At 41.7% G+C, this 18,449-nt stretch overlaps 1 protein-coding gene across 3 annotated transcripts in view; it reads left to right on the top strand.

Annotated features, from left to right (window-relative positions):
- Positions 1-18,449, top strand: part of MAT2B (methionine adenosyltransferase 2B) — an 87,872-nt gene that overhangs the window by 53,204 nt on the left and 16,219 nt on the right. For 2 of the 3 annotated variants that reach the window (XM_029583558.1, XM_029583556.1), the window contains exon 5: positions 7,331-7,527. In XM_029583558.1, coding sequence (XP_029439418.1) covers positions 7,331-7,527 — 197 coding nt within the window. The remainder of the gene's footprint in view (positions 1-7,330; positions 7,528-18,449) is intronic. The other variant, XM_029583557.1, reaches the window with a different exon arrangement.

Here is an 18,449-nt window from a genome sequence, read left to right as displayed (position 1 = left end):
GCAGAAAGCCTGTGAGGGAGTCAGTTGGACCGTTAGTTGATCGAGGGGTTAAAGGGGCACTTAGAGAAGATAAGGCCATCGCGGAAAGATTAAATGATTTCTTTGCTTTGGTGTTTACTAAAGAGTATGTTGGAGAGATACCAGTTCCGGAGAAGGTTTTCATGGGTAATGATTCAGATGGACTGAACCAAATAACGGTGAACCTAGAAGTTGTGGTAGGCCTGATTGATAAACTGAACCTGGACTGGATGGTATACACCCCAGGGTTCTGAAGGAACTAAAAAATGAAATTTCAGACCTATTAGTAAAAATTTGTAACTTATCATTAAAATCATCCATTATACCTGAAGACTGGAGGATAGCTAATGTAACCCCAATATGTAAAAAGGGCTACAGGGGTGATCCGGAAAACTACAGACCAGTTAGCCTGACTTCAGTGCCAGGAAAAATAGTGGAAAGTGTTCTAAGCATCAAAATCACAGAACATATAGAAAGACATGGTTTAATGGAACAAAGTCAGCATGGCTTTACCCAAGGCAAGTCCTGCCTCACAAATCTGCTTCACTTTTTTGAAGGAGTTAATAAACGTGGATAAAGGTGAACCGGTAGATGTAGTGTGCTTGGATTTTCAGAAGGCATTTGATAAAGTTCCTCATGAGAGTCTTCTAGGAAAAGTAAAAAATTATGGTATAGGTGGCAATGTCCTTTCGTGGATTACAAACCTGCTAAAAGACAGGAAACAGAGAGTAGGCTTAAATGGACAATTTTCTCAGTGGAAGGGAGTGCGCAGTGGAGTGCCTCAGGGATCTGTATTGGGACCCTTACTGTTCAATATATTTATAAATGATCTGAAAAGAAATACAAAGAGTGAGGTAATCAAATTTACAGATGATACAAAATTGTTCAGAGTAGTTAAATCACAAGCAGATTGTGATAAATTGCAGGAAGATCTTGTGAGACTGGAAAATTGGGCATTGAAATGGCAGATGAAATTTAATGTGGATAAGTGCAAGGTGATGCATATAGGGAAAAATAACCTATGCTATAGTTACACAGTTAGGTTCCATATTAGGTGCTACCACCGAAGAAAGAGATCTAGGCATCATAGTGGAAAACACATTGAAATTGTCGGTTCAGTGTGCTGCGGCAGTCAAAAAAGCAAACAGAATGTTGGGAATTATTAGAAAAGGAATGATGAATAAAACGGAAAATGTCATAATGCCTCTGTATCGCTCCATGGTGAGACCGCACCTTGAATACTGTGTACAATTCTTGTCGCCGCATCTCAAAAAAGATATAATTGCGATGGAGAAGGTACAGAGAAGGGCGACCAAAATGATAAGGGGAATGGAACAGCTCCCCTATGAGAAAAGACTAAAGAGGTTAGGACTTTTCAGCTTGGAGAAGAGACGGCTGAGGGGGGATATGATAGAGGTGTTTAAAATCATGAGAGGTCTAGAACGGGTTCATGTGAATCAGTTATTTACTCTTTCAGATCATAGAAAGACTAGGGGACACTCCATGAAGTTAGCATGGGGCACATTTAAAACTAATCTGAGAGAGTTCTTTTTCACTCAACGCACAATTAAACTCTGGAATTTGTTGCCAGAGGATGTGGTTAGTGCAGTTAGTGTAGCTGTGTTTAAAAAAGGATTGGATAAGTTCTTGGAGGAGAAGTCCATTACCTGCTATTAATTAAGTTGACTTAGAAAATAGCCACTGCTATTACTAACAACGGTAACATGACATAGACTTAGTTTTTGGGTACTTGCCAGGTTCTTATGGCCTGGATTGGCCACTGTTGGTCTGACCCAGTATGGCATGTTCTTATTGGTAGCAAAGGATAACTAATATCAAATAGGTGCATCTTAACTTTTTTATGGTTACAGTTTACTTGGTTATTACAGAAGTATAAATTCCATCTGCCTTAATTCATAAATAAATCTTTAGGATGGCAATAATGTTTTTTATTCAGAGTAAGTTCCATTTACCATCATGCATTGTCTTCTGTCAGTCAACCAGTTTGCAATCCAGGCCTCCACCTCTACACTCACTCCTAAGCTTTTCAGTTTACTCACAAGCCGCCTGTGCGGGACAATATAAAAAGCTTTGCTGAAATCCAAGTAGATGACATTGAGCGCTCTTCCTCGATCCAATTCCCTAGTCACCCAATCAATCAGATTTGTCTGACAGGACCTTCCCCTAGTGAATCCATGCTGCCTCTGGTTCAGAGCTAACTGTAGATAGTTCACTATTCTTTCTTTCAGCAGCAACTCCATTACCTTTTCCCACCACCAAGGTGAGGCTAACCGGCCTGTAGTTTCCAGCCTCCTCTCTGCTCTTGTGAAGCAGGACCACCACCGCTCTTCTCCAGTCACTCTGCACCACTCCCGTTTCTAGGGATCTATTGAACAGGTCACGCAGTGGACCCGCCAGCACATCTTTCCCTCAGTATCCTGGGATGAACCTCATCAGACCCCATGGTTTTGTCCACTTTCACTTTTCCTAGCTCTTCCCATACATTCTCTTCTGTAAATGGAGTTTCATCTCCTCCACTCCCCTCCACTTTCTTGTTAACTAGTGACGGTCCTTCTCCAGGGTCCTCTTTAGTGAACACCGAACCAAAGTATTTGTTTCATATTTCTGCCATTCCTTAGTCTCCACACATTGATGCTTTTTACCTTTCAATTTCACTATACCATTTTGGACTTTTCTCCTTTCTCTGATGTATCTGAAAAATGTTTTGTCACCTCGCTTTGGCAATCCTTTCTTCCACTTGACTTTTTGCTGTCTTGATTACTTTCTTCGTCTCCCTCAGTTCCACCAGATATTCTTCCTTTTGATCCTCCCTTTAAGAAATATAAAGGATCCCAAACGCTGTTCTTTTAATTTTTATTTTATCAGCCACCTCCTTTGAGAACCAGATAGGTTTCATTTTTCTCCTGCTTTTCTTTACTTTTCTAACATATAGATTAGTTGCCTTGGTAATTGCTCCTTTTAGTTTGGCCCACTGTTCCACATCTCTCTTGTTCTCCCAGCCTTCTAGTTCTTCCTCCAGGTACTTTCCAATTTCAACAAAGTCCGTGTTTTTGAACTGCAAAACTCGAGTCTTCATGCAATTTTTTTTTTCCCCCCGTATCCTATTTGTGATACAAAACCATATCATTTGATGATCACTGGTGCTGAGGTGGGCACCCACCTGGACATTAGAGACATTATCTCCATTAGTGAGCACTAAATCGAGTATAGCTCCCTCCCTCATGGGTTCCATTACCATTTGTTTGAACAGAGCCCCTTGCAGGGCATCCACTATCTCTACTACTGTTAGATTCTGCAGAAGGGATTCTCCAGTCTACATCTGGCAAATTAAAATCTCCAACAATCACTTCTCCCTTCTTTCCCATCTTTTGGATGTCTTCAACCAGATCTGCCATGCTCTTCCTTTGATTTGGAGGCCTGTAAACCACTCCAGTATAAATGGATGCCCCATCATCTTTTTTTAGGTCGGCCCATAGTGCTTCTTCTTTGCCCCATCTTCCTTGCAGCTCAGATGCTTGGATATTGTTTTTGACATAGAGACACTCCTCCCCCTTTTCTGTCATCTCTGTCCTTCCTTAACAAACTATTGCCCGGTATGGCTGTATCCCAATCATGAGATTCCGTGAACCACGTCTCAATGACAGCAACCATGTCCAAGTTTGCCTCCACCATTAGGACTTGCAGATCTGGGATTTTATTGCCCAAACTGTGAGCATTTGTGCTCAAAGCTTTCCAGCTTTTCTCTTTCAGATTACTGCTTTTCTTGGACTCCTTTTATGACTTATTTAGCTGAGTTTTGTTATCCACTTCACCCTTTTCCATTGCATTTGTATTTGGGGGTGACCTTCTAATTTCCTTCTGCCACCCCCGGCATCAAGTTTAAATGCCTTAAGGCATAGGATTTGAATTTCTCTTAGGATCCTTTTTCCTGCCACAGACAGATGTAATCATGTAAAGAACAGAACTTACTGATCTATCACTGTAAGTGAAAAATTGTTTTCTGTTTAATTTATTACCTTGGATATTTTGAACATTTCATTATTTTCAATACCTACAAAATAAGTGGAAATGTTTTTTCTTCAAAAAATGTTAACATCCCATCTTAAAATTAAAAAAAATAATTTTTTAAGTAGGCAGAAAGTTTCATACATATGTGTAGGCGTCCCTGCATAATTTGTTGCAAATATAATCATTAACCTCCTACCGCCTCCATATTAGATTTTTGTGAAATATGTTTTTGAACGTTTGAAATTTAAAGTCCCAAAAATGTCATGACATCCGTTGTGGTGTTGGCTCAAAATTATCTTAATTGATGGTAAACTTATGGCTTGAAATTTAAATTTGATAATTGTTTAAAGCGGGTACCTTCCAACTTCCTGTGTGCTGTCTACCTTAATGATGAATCTCGATCCTGACACGCTCGTGTTTCAGGCTTCGCGTCTTTCCTCAGGGGAGTATCACTGTAAAAAAGCTCCAACAGCAGGGTTATTGCCTCGCTATGCTCTTTATATTCAAGCTGTCTATGTTAAATGCAATTTCTCCTCTCTGTACCATCCAACAAGGTGTCATGGACGTCTACCCACTTAAACAATTATCAAATTTAAATTTCAAGCCATAAGTTTACCATCAATTAAGGTAATTGATGGTAAAACAGTTGTTATCATTATCCTAAGCACTTCGTTCCTTAGTCTTTTTCTTTCCAGCAATCTTTGCTTCCAAGTTTACCTCCCTTGTTGAATGTAACTTTGTTCTTCCTGTTACCTACGGTTTCGTTACAGTTCCCCCTTTTTGATGTAAACCGACCTGATATGGTCCCTACCATGAAGGTCGGTATAGAAAAGTGTTAAATAAATAAATAAATAAATAATTTTGAGCCAACAACACGACGGATGTCATGACATTTTTGGGACTTTAAATTTCAAACGTTTAAAAAAATATTTCAAAAAAATCTAATATGGAGGCAGTAGGAGGTTAATGATTATATCTGCAACAAATGGTGCAGGACCTTCTGCCTACTCCAAAAAAATTTTAAAAAAATTTTAAGGTGGGATGTTGACATTTTTTGAAGAAAAAACAGTTCCACTTATTTTGTAGGTATTGAAAATAATAATGACATTTTCAAAATATCCAAGGTAATTATTTTTTCTGTTTAATTTTTTGCTTACAGTGATAAAACAGTAAGTTCTGTTCTTTACATGATTATATATTATTGGATCACTGGCTTTTGTGGTGTTTATTTATATATTGGTTTGTCACGGACAGATGTAAGCCATCTTTGACAAAGAGCTTTTTACTGTTCCTAGGTGAAGCTTCTTCTATTATCAAAAACGATTTTTCCTTCTTTAACTCAAGGTAAAACGCTGTTTGAACACTTCTGTACCTGGACTGACAAGAAAAATGGTTTGGTCTCTAAATTGTATATTATCCTTGATGGGGTTATTGGGGAGGAAAAGCTAAGGCATTTGTGGAATATCTTAGTGCATACCTGCAGGGAAAGATACACTACTTTTTCTCTCTGATCAATAATGCCTTTAGCTTTTCTCTCTTCACTAGGTTGCCCAAAGTGCCTTCCTATTCACCTGACTGATCCTGTAGACAGGGTGCGTGTGTGTGAGCTTCAGGCCTCTCCCTGCTCAGGAGTTGGGCTAGTGATCTATTCAGGGGGTGCCGTTCATCCCCTGAAACTCTTGATGCTGTACTGCATAGTCGGCTAGGTCTGATGCTTCGGCACATAGGGTCTGTCTCAGGCCCTGCCATTGTTGCTGATTATTCTCCAAGCGTTGCTTGGGCTTTTCTGCCTATTGAGCCTATCAGTTACACTTGGGCACACTTCTGCAGAGACATTCTGTCCTTTGGATGTCAGTGGACCGCAATTTCTTTCTGGGGAGTTCTCTGGCCCCAATTGGGTTTTCGGTTGTCTAACACTGAAGGAAGCTGTGTGGTCTTCATCCAAGAGTCCTTCTCTTGTGTACATTCTAGGCTTTCTCCTGTACCCAGGAAGTTCAAGGCCTACTTTATTGCCAGGGTTACTGATCCCAAATCCTGCTTGTAATGTTTTCCGTGATGCAGAGCATCGTTCGGCTCATACTCGCATCACTCCTCTGCCTTAGGTGCCCCTTGCACGCATGAGGGTTTTGTGTCGTCATTTCTATGGTTTTTCTTTGTAAAACCCAAACTCTTCTCCAGCCTGGACCCCTTGTGGATCAGCTGCTTCACAGGCAAAAGGGAGATGGGTAGTGCAGTTTCCTGCTCTGTCCTACTCGGACAGCCTATAGCTAGGGATTCACTATATCCAAATAGACATCTTCCATGACTACCTCTAGATATGGGACTTTATAATCCCATACTGTGAGCATTAGTGTATATAGTATTCCATATTTTGTACTCCCCGCCTCCCCATTTCTCTACAGTTGTTTAAAGCTTGCTTACCTTAGGGCTTTGTTTATGCATCCTCAGTGATGTTAGTTGAAAGCCCTCCTTGCTAGGTTTGTCATTCTGTTCTGGAACGTGCTATACCCCTTCTTGGAGAGGTGTGGACCACATCTCTGCAATCCTTGAAACATTATCCCTTAGCCCAGAAAACCAAAATGCTGCTGTTGACACCATCTGTGCAACCATGTCTGATTCTTTAATTTTGATTGGGAGAACTGAGTACCTGTGTGCTTTATCCTTGCTGCCAAAGCCGTTATATGATGAACTCTTAAAGGCAAAGATGTAATCATGTGAATGAATCAGGATTTTAAAATGTATTTCCTCTGTTTTATCCCTAAATGGAGGGCCAATGGTGCCTTCAGCTTCCAAATTTAGACTCAGTAGGTCTCCATTTAACTGTTAACCTGGACATTTGTCCCAGAGAAAACAATTGAATGAGGGAGCTGTTCTTATAATTTGAGTGATGAAAACTTCCGCTAACTTTGGAAGTCTTTCCTTACACATGAACAATGAGAATTAAATAATAATGAAAAGTGCTGCGTGTTAGGAATGCTTTTTTGTTTAAAAAGTTAATCTTCTCCTGTTGTGGTGACTATTTCAAACTGTTGTCATGCTTTGTAATGTCTGTAAACACCACAGACTGATCAGTGGGATCTGATTGGCCAGTGAAAGACTGTTGCAGCATTGCGGTTCTGGGATGAGTCTCAAAATGCTTTAAAAAAAAAAAAAATACATGTATAGTATGTATTACTTCCAGAAACTTATTTAATAAATGCTCAAATAAGCCTACTTGTATGGTGGTTATTGAGCTTACCTAGGTGTAGAATACATTATTATTTGCCTGCTTTTTATTTTTTAGCAGGAGCGGCTGTAGTTAGAGTGCCTGTATTGTATGGAGATGTTGAAAAGCTGGAAGAGAGTGCCGTGACCATTTTGTTTGATAAAGTACAGTTCAGTAACAAGCCAGCTAACATGGACCATTGGCAGCAGAGGTACCCTACTCATGTAAAGGATGTGGCTTTCGTGTGTCGACAGCTGGCAGAGAGGAGACTGCATGTAAGTACTTTCAGGGCCTAAGTGTCCCCATAACGTATGAATTGGATCCAGGTTCAATACCTGAGGCATGATCTTTATTTTAATTAGCAGTAACCTTTTTATTGAAAGCTGTTTTGAAGCATTCTTCCACCTGGAATCAGACCTCACAACTCCTTTTACCTTTAAAAGAGCAAGCAAAGGGGGACCCAAAAAAGCAATGGAACTGGGTTGTGGAGATTTTTTGCCCCACTTAAGGTTGACACTTTTTGCCAGTGGCTTGTGTACAGATTGCCAGAAGATGCTCAATATGTGCTACTTTTGAACTCAAGAGGAGATTGTTCAAAAATTGCTCTGGGGCCAGCTCTTCAGCTTGTCTGAGGTTTTCTGGAATTTAAATAAACTGCTGGCAGCAACTCTCCCAGTTCTGCTAGTAAAGGTGGGTGTGTTTTGTTTTAAATCCCATATTTTTGTGTTCCCCCCCCTTCCTGGTTTTTGCTTGAATATCATGAGGAGGTCTCTTTCCAATGGAGAGGTGCTTTAAGGCACAACTTTCACGCTAGATAGCTTCTTCTAAGCACTCCTTTATAATATAGGTAGCCAGGGCATACACGCTCGCATCCGCCCTGATACAAAGTTAGTAGAATACACAGACAACAAGTTAGAATCAACAGGGCTGCAGCTTTATTACATAACACAGTAGGTGCCCGAGCCCAGATACACCAAATTAGGTGACTCCCAGTAACCACCTACCACCATGCAGCAAGATGATCAGTGCTAGCCACCCGGCTAGCAAGTTCCATAAGCCTTAAACTCAGTATTGCAACCCCTGCCACTTCCCAACAAGGGGCCCATAGTAGACAATTGCACCCAGTTGTCCTCATAAGTCGAGTTATAACAGGAGCCAAATAGCAGCAAATTAATTAACTCTGAACCTGATAGGCTCAGGCCCCCCCCCCCTCCCCCCAGCTCCGACAGAACAAACCCCACATAACAAGGAAACCAAGAGAAGGGTGGCTGGGAGGGAAGCGACCGCGGCAGCAGCAGGGATGCCAGCCAAATGATCAGACATTGGCATCTCACAGCTTAAACCCCGCCCACTCCCTGCAGCCTTAGCGTGCTGGGAGCCAATTGGCACGCCGCCACCAAATTAAACTCAAAAAGCCTAATGGCTGGAGGGCAGGCAGACATTCCCACCAACCCTTACACCAGTAGCCGCCCCCCCCCCCCCCCCCCCCCCCCCCCCTCTTAGTCCCTGCTGTCAGCTTAACCAACAACTGCGGCAATAACTTCCCTCTCCAATTACTTTGGCTGACCGGGCACAAGGCCCGGTCGACCTCCCAGAAGTCTTTAATTCAAAGAATTAACAGCCCCAGTGCTTCAATTGTGCTCAAGTCACCCACAGATGCATCCACAAACGCCTGTTCAGCCAAATATGCTCCCTCTCTCGGTATAGTATTTTCTTGAACTTCCCTCCATTTACTATAATAATTTCCATCCCTCTTCCCCCTTTCATTCCTTTACAGCATATTTATATGAAGTGGCAAGCCTGAACCTGTCCCTATGCAATAACTTCAGTTTTTGCTTAAGGTCTTTTCTTTTAACACTGATTAAAAAATGTTATTCCAGGTTTACTCACTGAGGAAGAAATGCACTAACCATGTAGTCCCATCCTGAACCTGCTTAAAAATGGTGTTAAGTGGGATTGTAGCAATTTGAGTTTTGCCCCATGGTTCACACAGGACCTGATAGAATTTGGAAGATTCTCCTGAAAAAGGAGAGGAAGTGGCAAAAGCATTATACAGAAACCTTGAAGCGAGAGTACCAAGCTACTTTGTTGAGCAAATATTTTTTACTAACTCACTGGAATTGTCCCTTAACAGGTTGTTAACCTATTTACAATAATGAATAATTCTAACTTCTAGATCAGTAGGATGTAGTAGCAAGAGCCCTGAATATTATCAGAGTTTTGGTTATTTTGAAGCTAAAATCCTTGGCAATACAAAAACACCTAGGTTCCAATATAACAAGTAACAATGTGGTCAGGCAGTCAATAATCCCTAATTTGTGGTCAGATTTTTATCCACCTACATTGAAGGATATTACTTCAGTAATTTCTGTTTTAAAGAGCATCACATCACCTCTGGATCATGTCCAGTCTATATTTTAAAGAATTTAAAAGATATTGCATATGAGATTATTTGGAAGGTGGTTAATTGCTCCTTAGCTGAAGGGTTTGTCCCTGGAATACTGAAACAGGCGACAGTAAGGCCTATTCAAAAATACTACATTTTGCTAGTTAGTGATATTACCACTTACCTTTCCATATCAAATTTGCCTGCATTATCAAAAATATTGGAAAAGAGTATATTGTCCCAATTAGATTATTTTATCCAGGAGTACAATGTGCTTGATGAAAATCAGTTCGAGTTTAGGAAGTATGCAGCCCATACTTTATGGAATATCTTACCTTTAAATGCAAAGAGCGTGACAGATGCCAAAATGTTCAGAAAGTGAATCATTACTTTGCTTTGCAGGAGAGGCATTTGTTGATGCTCATGATCATGGAGTGGTGGTTTTGTTGTTTAGTTTACGTGTATTGATTTTAAATGTTGTATTATTTAATTGATGATGTGTGTTATTTTTGTAAGCCACACTGAACATAGTTTTGTATGGAAGTTTGTGGCAAACAAGATTTTAAATAAAATTGTTTGTGGAGGACCTGCTTGGATCCACAGGAGAATGAGGAATTCCATTTTCCTAGGGTGGACTTCTTGGTAGCAGTTAATGTCATGCAAAAAAAAAAAAAAAAAAGACAGGCTTTAGGACTGTGTTCATATTTTCCAATCATGGCATGGTGCAGATCTGAAATTCGTCTGACGCAGACCCAGGAAGACTTGGGGCAGTGTTAGGACCAGGGACCGTGTCTCTAAGCTGGGGTTGGATATATTTCCGTGTGCTGCTCGGTCAAAGGGGTATAACTGTTCAGCAGTTTTTCTGGAGCAGTCTCACTCTGATTTGGCAAGGTAGCCTTTTCAGGGTCAGCTCTTGTTGAGGGAAGAGCTAGAGAGGTTGATAAAGGCATAGGACAAGTCTAAGGTCCCATGACTTCTGGAGGATTGAGCTAAGGTTATAACATGGAGTAGTTTTCTTTTCCATCTATAAAAGGCAGGCTCCTCCTCCAGAGCTTGGGGGGGTTCTATTTCAGGTTATAGGGGTAAGTGGCTTTGTGTGTCTTTTTTTCCTGAGATGGGCCCAATTTACTGTGGACCAGTGGGTCCAGGAGTTAATAAGAAAGTTGTATTCTACCATTTGCTTGTTCTAATTCCACCATCTTTATGGTTTTCCCTTGTCATTCAACCATGAGAAAACAAGCGGTAGAGCTATTTGGCAGCGGCTCCTCGAATTTAAGCCTGTGCTTCCTGTTCTGGGAAGCCAGGGAGTACAAGGATGCTGCTCCATTTACGTTTTCCTTGGTGGTCCTAAAGGGGGGGGGGGTGTCTTTTTGTTCCACCCTGGACTGATGTAGTCCACAATTTCTTGAAAGTAGCCTGCTTCAGGACGGAAACTTTAAGATCAGTCCTTGGGTTGATTCACAAAGGGGAGTGTTTATCTGCTTTTGGTTTTAACAGGGGTTGTTTTTTTTCTATTTTCCAATCTGGATGGATTCCTGGCATTTCCTCAGATTTGCGGTGTTAGGTTGTGATTTTCAGGTGCTACTTTTTGGGCTAGCAACAGAACCAAGAATCTTTTAAGGCGATGGTGGTATTGGCTGCAATACTGCACGAAGACGAGGGGTTTTTTTGTTTTGTTTTTTTGCTGTTTACTGCTTTAGTTGATTGGCTGATTAGAGCAAAGTTCTTTCAGGAGAGCTTTTCCAGTGAATGATCAGTTGTTGGGTTTGGAATATATTATTTTCTTTCCCAAACCAATTTTCACTCCTCTCACACACTGATTTTCTGGAGAGCTGTGCTGCAATCTTCTGAGCTTCCATCTCCCAAGCTGTTCTTATGCCAGGATACGATGTTTTGCTAATATTCAGATCAATTTTGTCTTCTGGTTTGGCTTTTTAAAGGGCATGTTTAGTGAGGAATTGCTAGTCTCAGGACACTGTGGCTACAAATGATGATTAGAAAACTTTCCACTTCTTTGCATATTGGAGTTTGAGGATTGGTGTTCTGGGCATCGTGAAGCTCCTGGAAACTCATCAGTCCCTTGGTACTGGATATTTGCGAGAAACTCTCTGTAAGGGTTTGGCTCTGAAGGCGCTCCTGGTGCAGGGGACCGCCCTCTATTGCTATAGAGGGAGCATGCGAGACAAGCTGCCCATCTGGATGGGTGTCAAGTTTTGAAAGGTGGTAAGCACATTAGACTTCTGCTGTGGATTGTGGTTCTGCCTTGAATTGGAAATTAGTTTTCTTTCGTGGTGGGATCCTAGTTTTCTCCTTTTAAGGCTATTTCTGCCAAACTGCTTATTATTTATTTATTTATTTATTTATTTATAGATTTTTCTATACCGGGGTACGTAAATAACATCACCTCGGTTTACATTCAAACAGTAATACAGCATTGCGCTTTACAATTTAACATGGTAACTGAACAAATACAATACAGTATATAACTATGTATTAAAAGAATATAAGCAATATATGAGAGATTGTGGCGGATAGGAAGAGTAGTTGAGGATACAGATCATTGATTAGTAGGCTTTTTTAAATAGCCAGGTTTTAAGGTTTTGTTTAAATTTTTTGTGACAGAGTTCCTGGCATAATTCAGAGGGCATGGTGTTCCATATAGTTGATCCAGCAATGATGAAAGATCGTTCTTTTGTACTAGAGAGTTTAGTCAGATTGGGTGCTGGGATATTTAGTTTGGCTAAATTCTGGAATCTCGTTGGGCGGGAAGACATTTTGAATTGCAGTTGATCTGTGAACCAGAGCATTTCTCTGTTTTGAATGGCTTTGTGTATCAGCGACATAGATTTATAAATTATCCTGTAAGCCACGGGTAGCCAGTGCAAAGACTGAAGAGCTGGAGTGATGTGATCATGGCGGCTTGTGTCAGTGATAATGCGGGCAGCTGCATTTTGCAGCATTTGCAAAGGTTGAATGGTGGCTTTAGGTAGACCCAGTAACAGAGCATTGCAGTAATCAATTTTTGATAAAATAGTTGCTTGTAAGACTGTGCGGAAATCATATTGGTATAATAGAGATTTAATGTGCTTCTGCTGTCTCTTCTCTCATCTCCCTTCTCCCCTTTGATTTCCTTATATATTTACAGTGCCTTACATGTATTACCATCACAATGTACGTTTGTTAACTTCTCCTTCATCTGCTCCCAATTTTAGGAACCTTCGTTCCTTGTAAATAGTTACCCAGTTTCTGTTTGCTGATGTTCTTCTTTTGTATGTAAAGTTTTACTGTTCTATGTAATGGCAGTGCCTAAAGTTCTGTTTAATGACACTGTCAAAAAGTTTGTTTACTGGAAACCGATACGATGTGCAAACGGCTATCGGTATATAAAATCATCTAAATAAATAAATAAATACGTTTAAGAGTGTATAGCTTAAAGAAACCATTTTTTACCGTGTCCGCGATGAATTTTTTAAACGTGAGATTGCTGTCGATGATACCAAGGCTGCGTACTTGTTGTGAAATAGAGGAGTTGTTTTGAGAAATATCAGAGTTGATCAGAATTGTATTTTTTGGAGGTGAGATTATGATAAGTTCAGTTTTATTGGTATTTATAGCCAATTGGTTGTCTGTGAGGATTGTTTTAATTTCTAATAAAGCTACCTTCCAGGTACTCAGTGCATTTGTGATTGTGCTGGTTATAGGTATGAGTATTTGAACATCATCTGCGTAGATGAAGTGTTGAAGACCCAATTTAGAGAGTAACCGGCATAGCGGTGTAAGGTAAACATTGAACAATGTGGAGGAGAGAGAAGATCCTTGGGGGACTCCTTGAGAGAGGTTTCTTGGCTTGGATTCACTTCGTCCACATCTAACGCTGTATGTTCTATTGCTCAGGAATGACTGAAACCATAGTAAAGCCGATCCCGAGATACCTATTTCAGATAGACGGGTAATAAGGGTGTTGTGGTTTACCGTGTCGAAAGCAGCTGATATATCAAGAAGGGCGATGAGGTATGATTTGCCAGCATCTAAAGCTTTTAGTAGCACCTCAGAAAGTGATATCAAAAGCGTTTCCATGCTGTGGTACTTTCTGAACCCATATTGGGATGGGAAGAGTATTTGATGATCATCTAAATCAGTGATTTTCAACCTTTTTTGAGCCGCAGCACACTTTTTACACTTAAAAAATCCCGGGGCACACCACCAACCAAAATGGCACAAAATGACACTAAAACAGTACATATTATACATATGTTTAAAAATATAGATTCTAAATGTATCTATACTCATTCAGTGTGAAACCTGGGCCTGTTTCGATGAACACAAAAGGGATATCCTGGCAGGAATGGTGGAAAGACACACACGAAGCTCTTCCTCAACAGTTCTCAGTCTCTCCCTGTTTTTAGTTTTTATGGCAGTCAAGCTTGAGAAGCCCAGCTCACATAGATATGTGGTTGAAAATGGGAGCAATGTCAAAATAGCTTTGTTGGCCAGAATGGGGAACTCCTTGGCAACAGATAACCAAAAACTGTCTAAAGGAAGATCAGCAAACTTTAGCTTTAAACCGCGATCTTGCTTCAGTTCAATGAGTTCCTCTTGCTCCTTTAAAGTCATGTCCTTTCCAGCAATGGATAATGAACTGTATGGGTCCCTAACCCAGTCAAGGCATTCTGTGAAGGCTGAAGAGAAATAAAACGACAATTTCTCCTCAAGAGTTTTCAAATGTCTGCCAATCACCTCGCACATTGCAGCAGTGTTGCCATCATGCAGTTTCTCGGTGAGCGGGAACATCTGAAGGTTGCCACCCTGAACATGTTGTTGCCAGAGCTGCACCTTTAAACGGAATCCGTTCATTTTATCAGTGCTTGTAAGCAGGTTTTCATTTCGGCCTTGCATCCGTGTGTTCAGTTCATTCAGATATTGAAATATATCAGCCAGGTATGCCAGCTTTGTACACCACTCATCACTTGCAAGCAGCTTTGAAAAATCGGACCTCTCGTTTGTCAGAAATATTTTAAGTTCCTCTCGCAACTCATACACACGGGCCAGCACTTTGCCGCGTGACAGCCACCGGACCTCCGTGTGGAGCAATAAGATTTTATGTTCCGCTTCCATTTCTGTACACAAAGACGCAAATAAGCGACATCGCAAAGGTCGCATCTTCACAAAGTTCACTATGCGCACAACATCATCCAACACAGGAACTAGATCTGCTGGTAAGGTCTTTGCAACGAGGGCCTCACGGTGCAAGAAACAGTGGGTAACAAGAACATCTGGGTTTCTTTCTTTAACCCTACTTACAAAGCCTTTGATGCGCCCGACCATGGCTGCGGCTCCATCAGTGCAGACACCTGTGCAGTTTTCCCATGTAAGCCCACTTTTATCAAGATATTCCGATGTGACCTGGAATATTACCTCTCCTGTTGATTTTTCTGGCAGTGCCTTGCAAAATAGGAAGTTTTCTCTAATGGCTTCTCCATCCACAAAACGCACATTGGCCAACAGCTGACAATGTCCACTGATATCCGTCGACTCATCAAGTTGCAAGGCAAATTTCTTACTGATGCGCACCTTTTCCAAAACAACTGTTTCAATGTCAGCAGACATGTCATCAATCCGTCTGGAAATTGTGTTATCAGAGAGAGGCACTTTAGCTATCTCTTTGGCTGCGTCAGGGCCAAGCATCTCATTTACAATAGCTTTACAAGCTGGTAGTATTTCTGCCACAGTGTGAGACTTTTTTGATTTAGCTATGAGTTCAGCAACAAGGTAGCTAGCTTTGAGGGCTCTCTCATTTACCTGTGTGCTTTTTCTCAAAAAAGTTGCTTCTTTCTCATTGTTTGTACGTAAGCGTACAAAATACTCCATCGGCTTGTTTTGAACGGAAGAGTGTTTCGTTTGGAGATGGCGTTTAAGCTTGCTTGGCACCATGGCGCTATTGGATAGCTTCTCACCACACACCAAGCACAGTGGTGTTGGTGCTGTCGCATCCCCAGTGAAAGTAAATCCAAATGAAAGATAGCTTTCACTGTATTGCCTTGAGCTCACCGTCTTGTCTTTTTTCTTTTGTCGACCTCTCATACTAGGGCCTTCATCTAGGTCAGAATTGTGTCCAGGGTCCTGTTCGGCATTTGCCTTTTCCATTCTCAAATACTTCTCCATCACTGCTGAGATAGTGTGCGCAGCCACACACTAAAATAGAAGAGTATTACATTATCTGCCACACTTAAAGGACCTCTGCCAAGCATATACTGCAATATAAAGGGGTACAATGAGAAATACTATGGTCATGAGGCCAGAGTACAAGTACCAGCTCGGTGATGTCATTGTCGCGCGAGCATTCAAAGCTCGCGCATGTGTTATTGTACACGGCTCCTACACTGTAGGAAGCGTGACTGCGCATCGTAGGGCAGCGGTCAGGAACCTTTTTGGCTGAGAGAGCCATAAACGCCACATATTTTAAAATGTAATTCCATGAGAGCCATATAATGTTTAAAACTAAATATAAGTAAATGTGTGCATTTTATGTAAGATCACACTTTTAAAGTACAATAAGTCTCTGAAAATATTACACCAGGCCTTAAGACACCAATACATCTCCTATTAGGAAAACGGACCAAGTCAGGCTGCTATAGAGTCCTACACAGAAACTACACGCCAGCAGAAAACCTCACCTGAATCACGTGCTGTCCCTCACCTAACATAGAATAAAGAGACCAAAACGCATAACAAGAAGCATACAGAAAAAAATGAATTGGAAACTGCAACAAGCCAGAGTCTCTGTATGCAGTGTAACAAAGGAAAAAAGAAACATCACCCATCCTTATGAAACAAATCAAGAAATATAAAATCATCAGCAGTAAAACTGTACTAACAAAAAGAACATATTTCGAAACAGCTAATGAGTGGAATATCCAATAATTAAAAACACATATAAAACATTTCCAGATACCAACAAAATATTTCAAAATAGCAGACACAAAGACCCAGTAATGAAAAATAAGGATACAAAAATTTTTTTGCTCTGCATACCTGGGAACGTTTGATATCCAGGTGTCCTGAGATTGTTCTGAATTAGCAGGAGGTGGGGTGGTTTGCTTGGAACTTTCTCCTCTCTGTCACATACCAGCGCTCTCTCTCACACTGGCTCTTAATTACACATTTACACACATGCTGTCTATCTTTTCACGCTTACACACACACACAGGCTTTCAATCACATAAATACATGCTGTCTTTTTCTCTCACACACAGACTCTCATTCACATGCTTACAAACATGTCCTCTCTTTCTCTCATTTACACAAAGGCTCTCAATCACATACTCACATGCTCCATCACCTAAACCAGCTCTCAATCACACACAGACACACATGGTCTCTCTCTTACTTATACACACAGGCTCTTAATCATACATACACATGATTTCTCTCACACACAAAGGATCTCAATCATACACACATACTCTTTCACACAAACAGGTTTTCAATCACAAACTTACACATACAGGTTCCCAATGGTAAACTTACATTCATGCTCTCTCTCTCTCTCACAGGCAGGCTCTCAATCACAGACATACTCTCTTTCACATGTACAGGCTCTTAATCATTCACATACATGCAATCTCTCACGCTCACACACACACACAGAGGCCCCCCCGCGGCCCGGAAGAGGAAGTGAAGAGTATCGGGTGCCTTCGCGGCAAGAAGAGGCCACGCTAGTGCGCTCGGCATCGGCCCGAAGAAAAGAAGACTGCAGCGCGGCTCGGAGGAAAATGAAGAGGTTCAACCGCGGCCGATGGGACTCCGCCTCCGCGAGGGCTGAAAATGAAGAGGTGAGCGTTGGGAGGAGGCTGCTGCTGCTGCTCGCGAGTTTCCGGGGTGGGGGAGAGAGAGAGTGAATGAGCGAGTTCACTCTCTCTCTCCCCCACCCCGGAAACTCGCGAGCAGCAGCAGCAGCCTCCTCCCAACGCTCACCTCTTCATTTTCAGCCCTAGCGGAGGCGGAGTCCCATCGGCCGCGGTTGAACCTCTTCATTTTCCTCCGAGCCGCGCTGCAGTCTTCTTTTCTTCGGGCCGATGCCGAGCGCACTAGCGTGGCCTCTTCTTGCCGCGCAGGCACCCAATACTCTTCACTTCCTCTTCCGGGCCGGGAGGGGGGGCGAAGAGAGCACGCCGGTGCCGCTGACTCCAGCTGTCCTGCCGCGTTCCGCCCGGGCTGACAGCATTTTAAGCCCGGGCGGAGGAGGACCGGGGAGCAGCTGGGTCAGTGGGAAAGTGTGGCGACTGTCTGCGAGCCAGATGCAGCCCTCAAAAGAGCCATGGGTTCCCGACCCCTGTCGTAGGGGAACAAAACACAGGGGGCACTATAGTTTGGGGAACTTTCTCCGCGGCACACCCGACCATGTGTCGCGGCACACTAGTGTACCGCGGCACACTGGTTGAAAATCACTGATCTAAATAATCAGTTAGTTGTTTGTTGATGACTCTTTCCATAATCTTTGAGAGGAAGGGTAGGTTTGATACTGGTCGAAAGATTGCTGGATCAGATGAATCTAGGTTAGATTTTTTTATCATTGGGGTAATGATAGCATGTTTAAGTATAGAAGGAACTATGCCTGTGGTGATGGATTTGTTAAGAATCTTTGCAATAGGTTTTGCTATTGTAGAACGTATTGTAAGAAGAGTCTTAGTAGGTAAGATGTCTGTGGGGTGGAAAGCTGGTTTCATTTTCTTTAGAATTGACTCAACTTCAATACCAGTAGTAATCTCAAGATTAGATAGCTTTGTTTCAAATTTATCTTGAGCGGCTGAT

This window comes from Rhinatrema bivittatum, chromosome 18, assembly GCF_901001135.1.
Source record: "Rhinatrema bivittatum chromosome 18, aRhiBiv1.1, whole genome shotgun sequence".
NCBI classification, from domain to species: domain Eukaryota; kingdom Metazoa; phylum Chordata; class Amphibia; order Gymnophiona; family Rhinatrematidae; genus Rhinatrema; species Rhinatrema bivittatum.
This window is presented reverse-complemented; position numbering and strand designations above follow the sequence as displayed.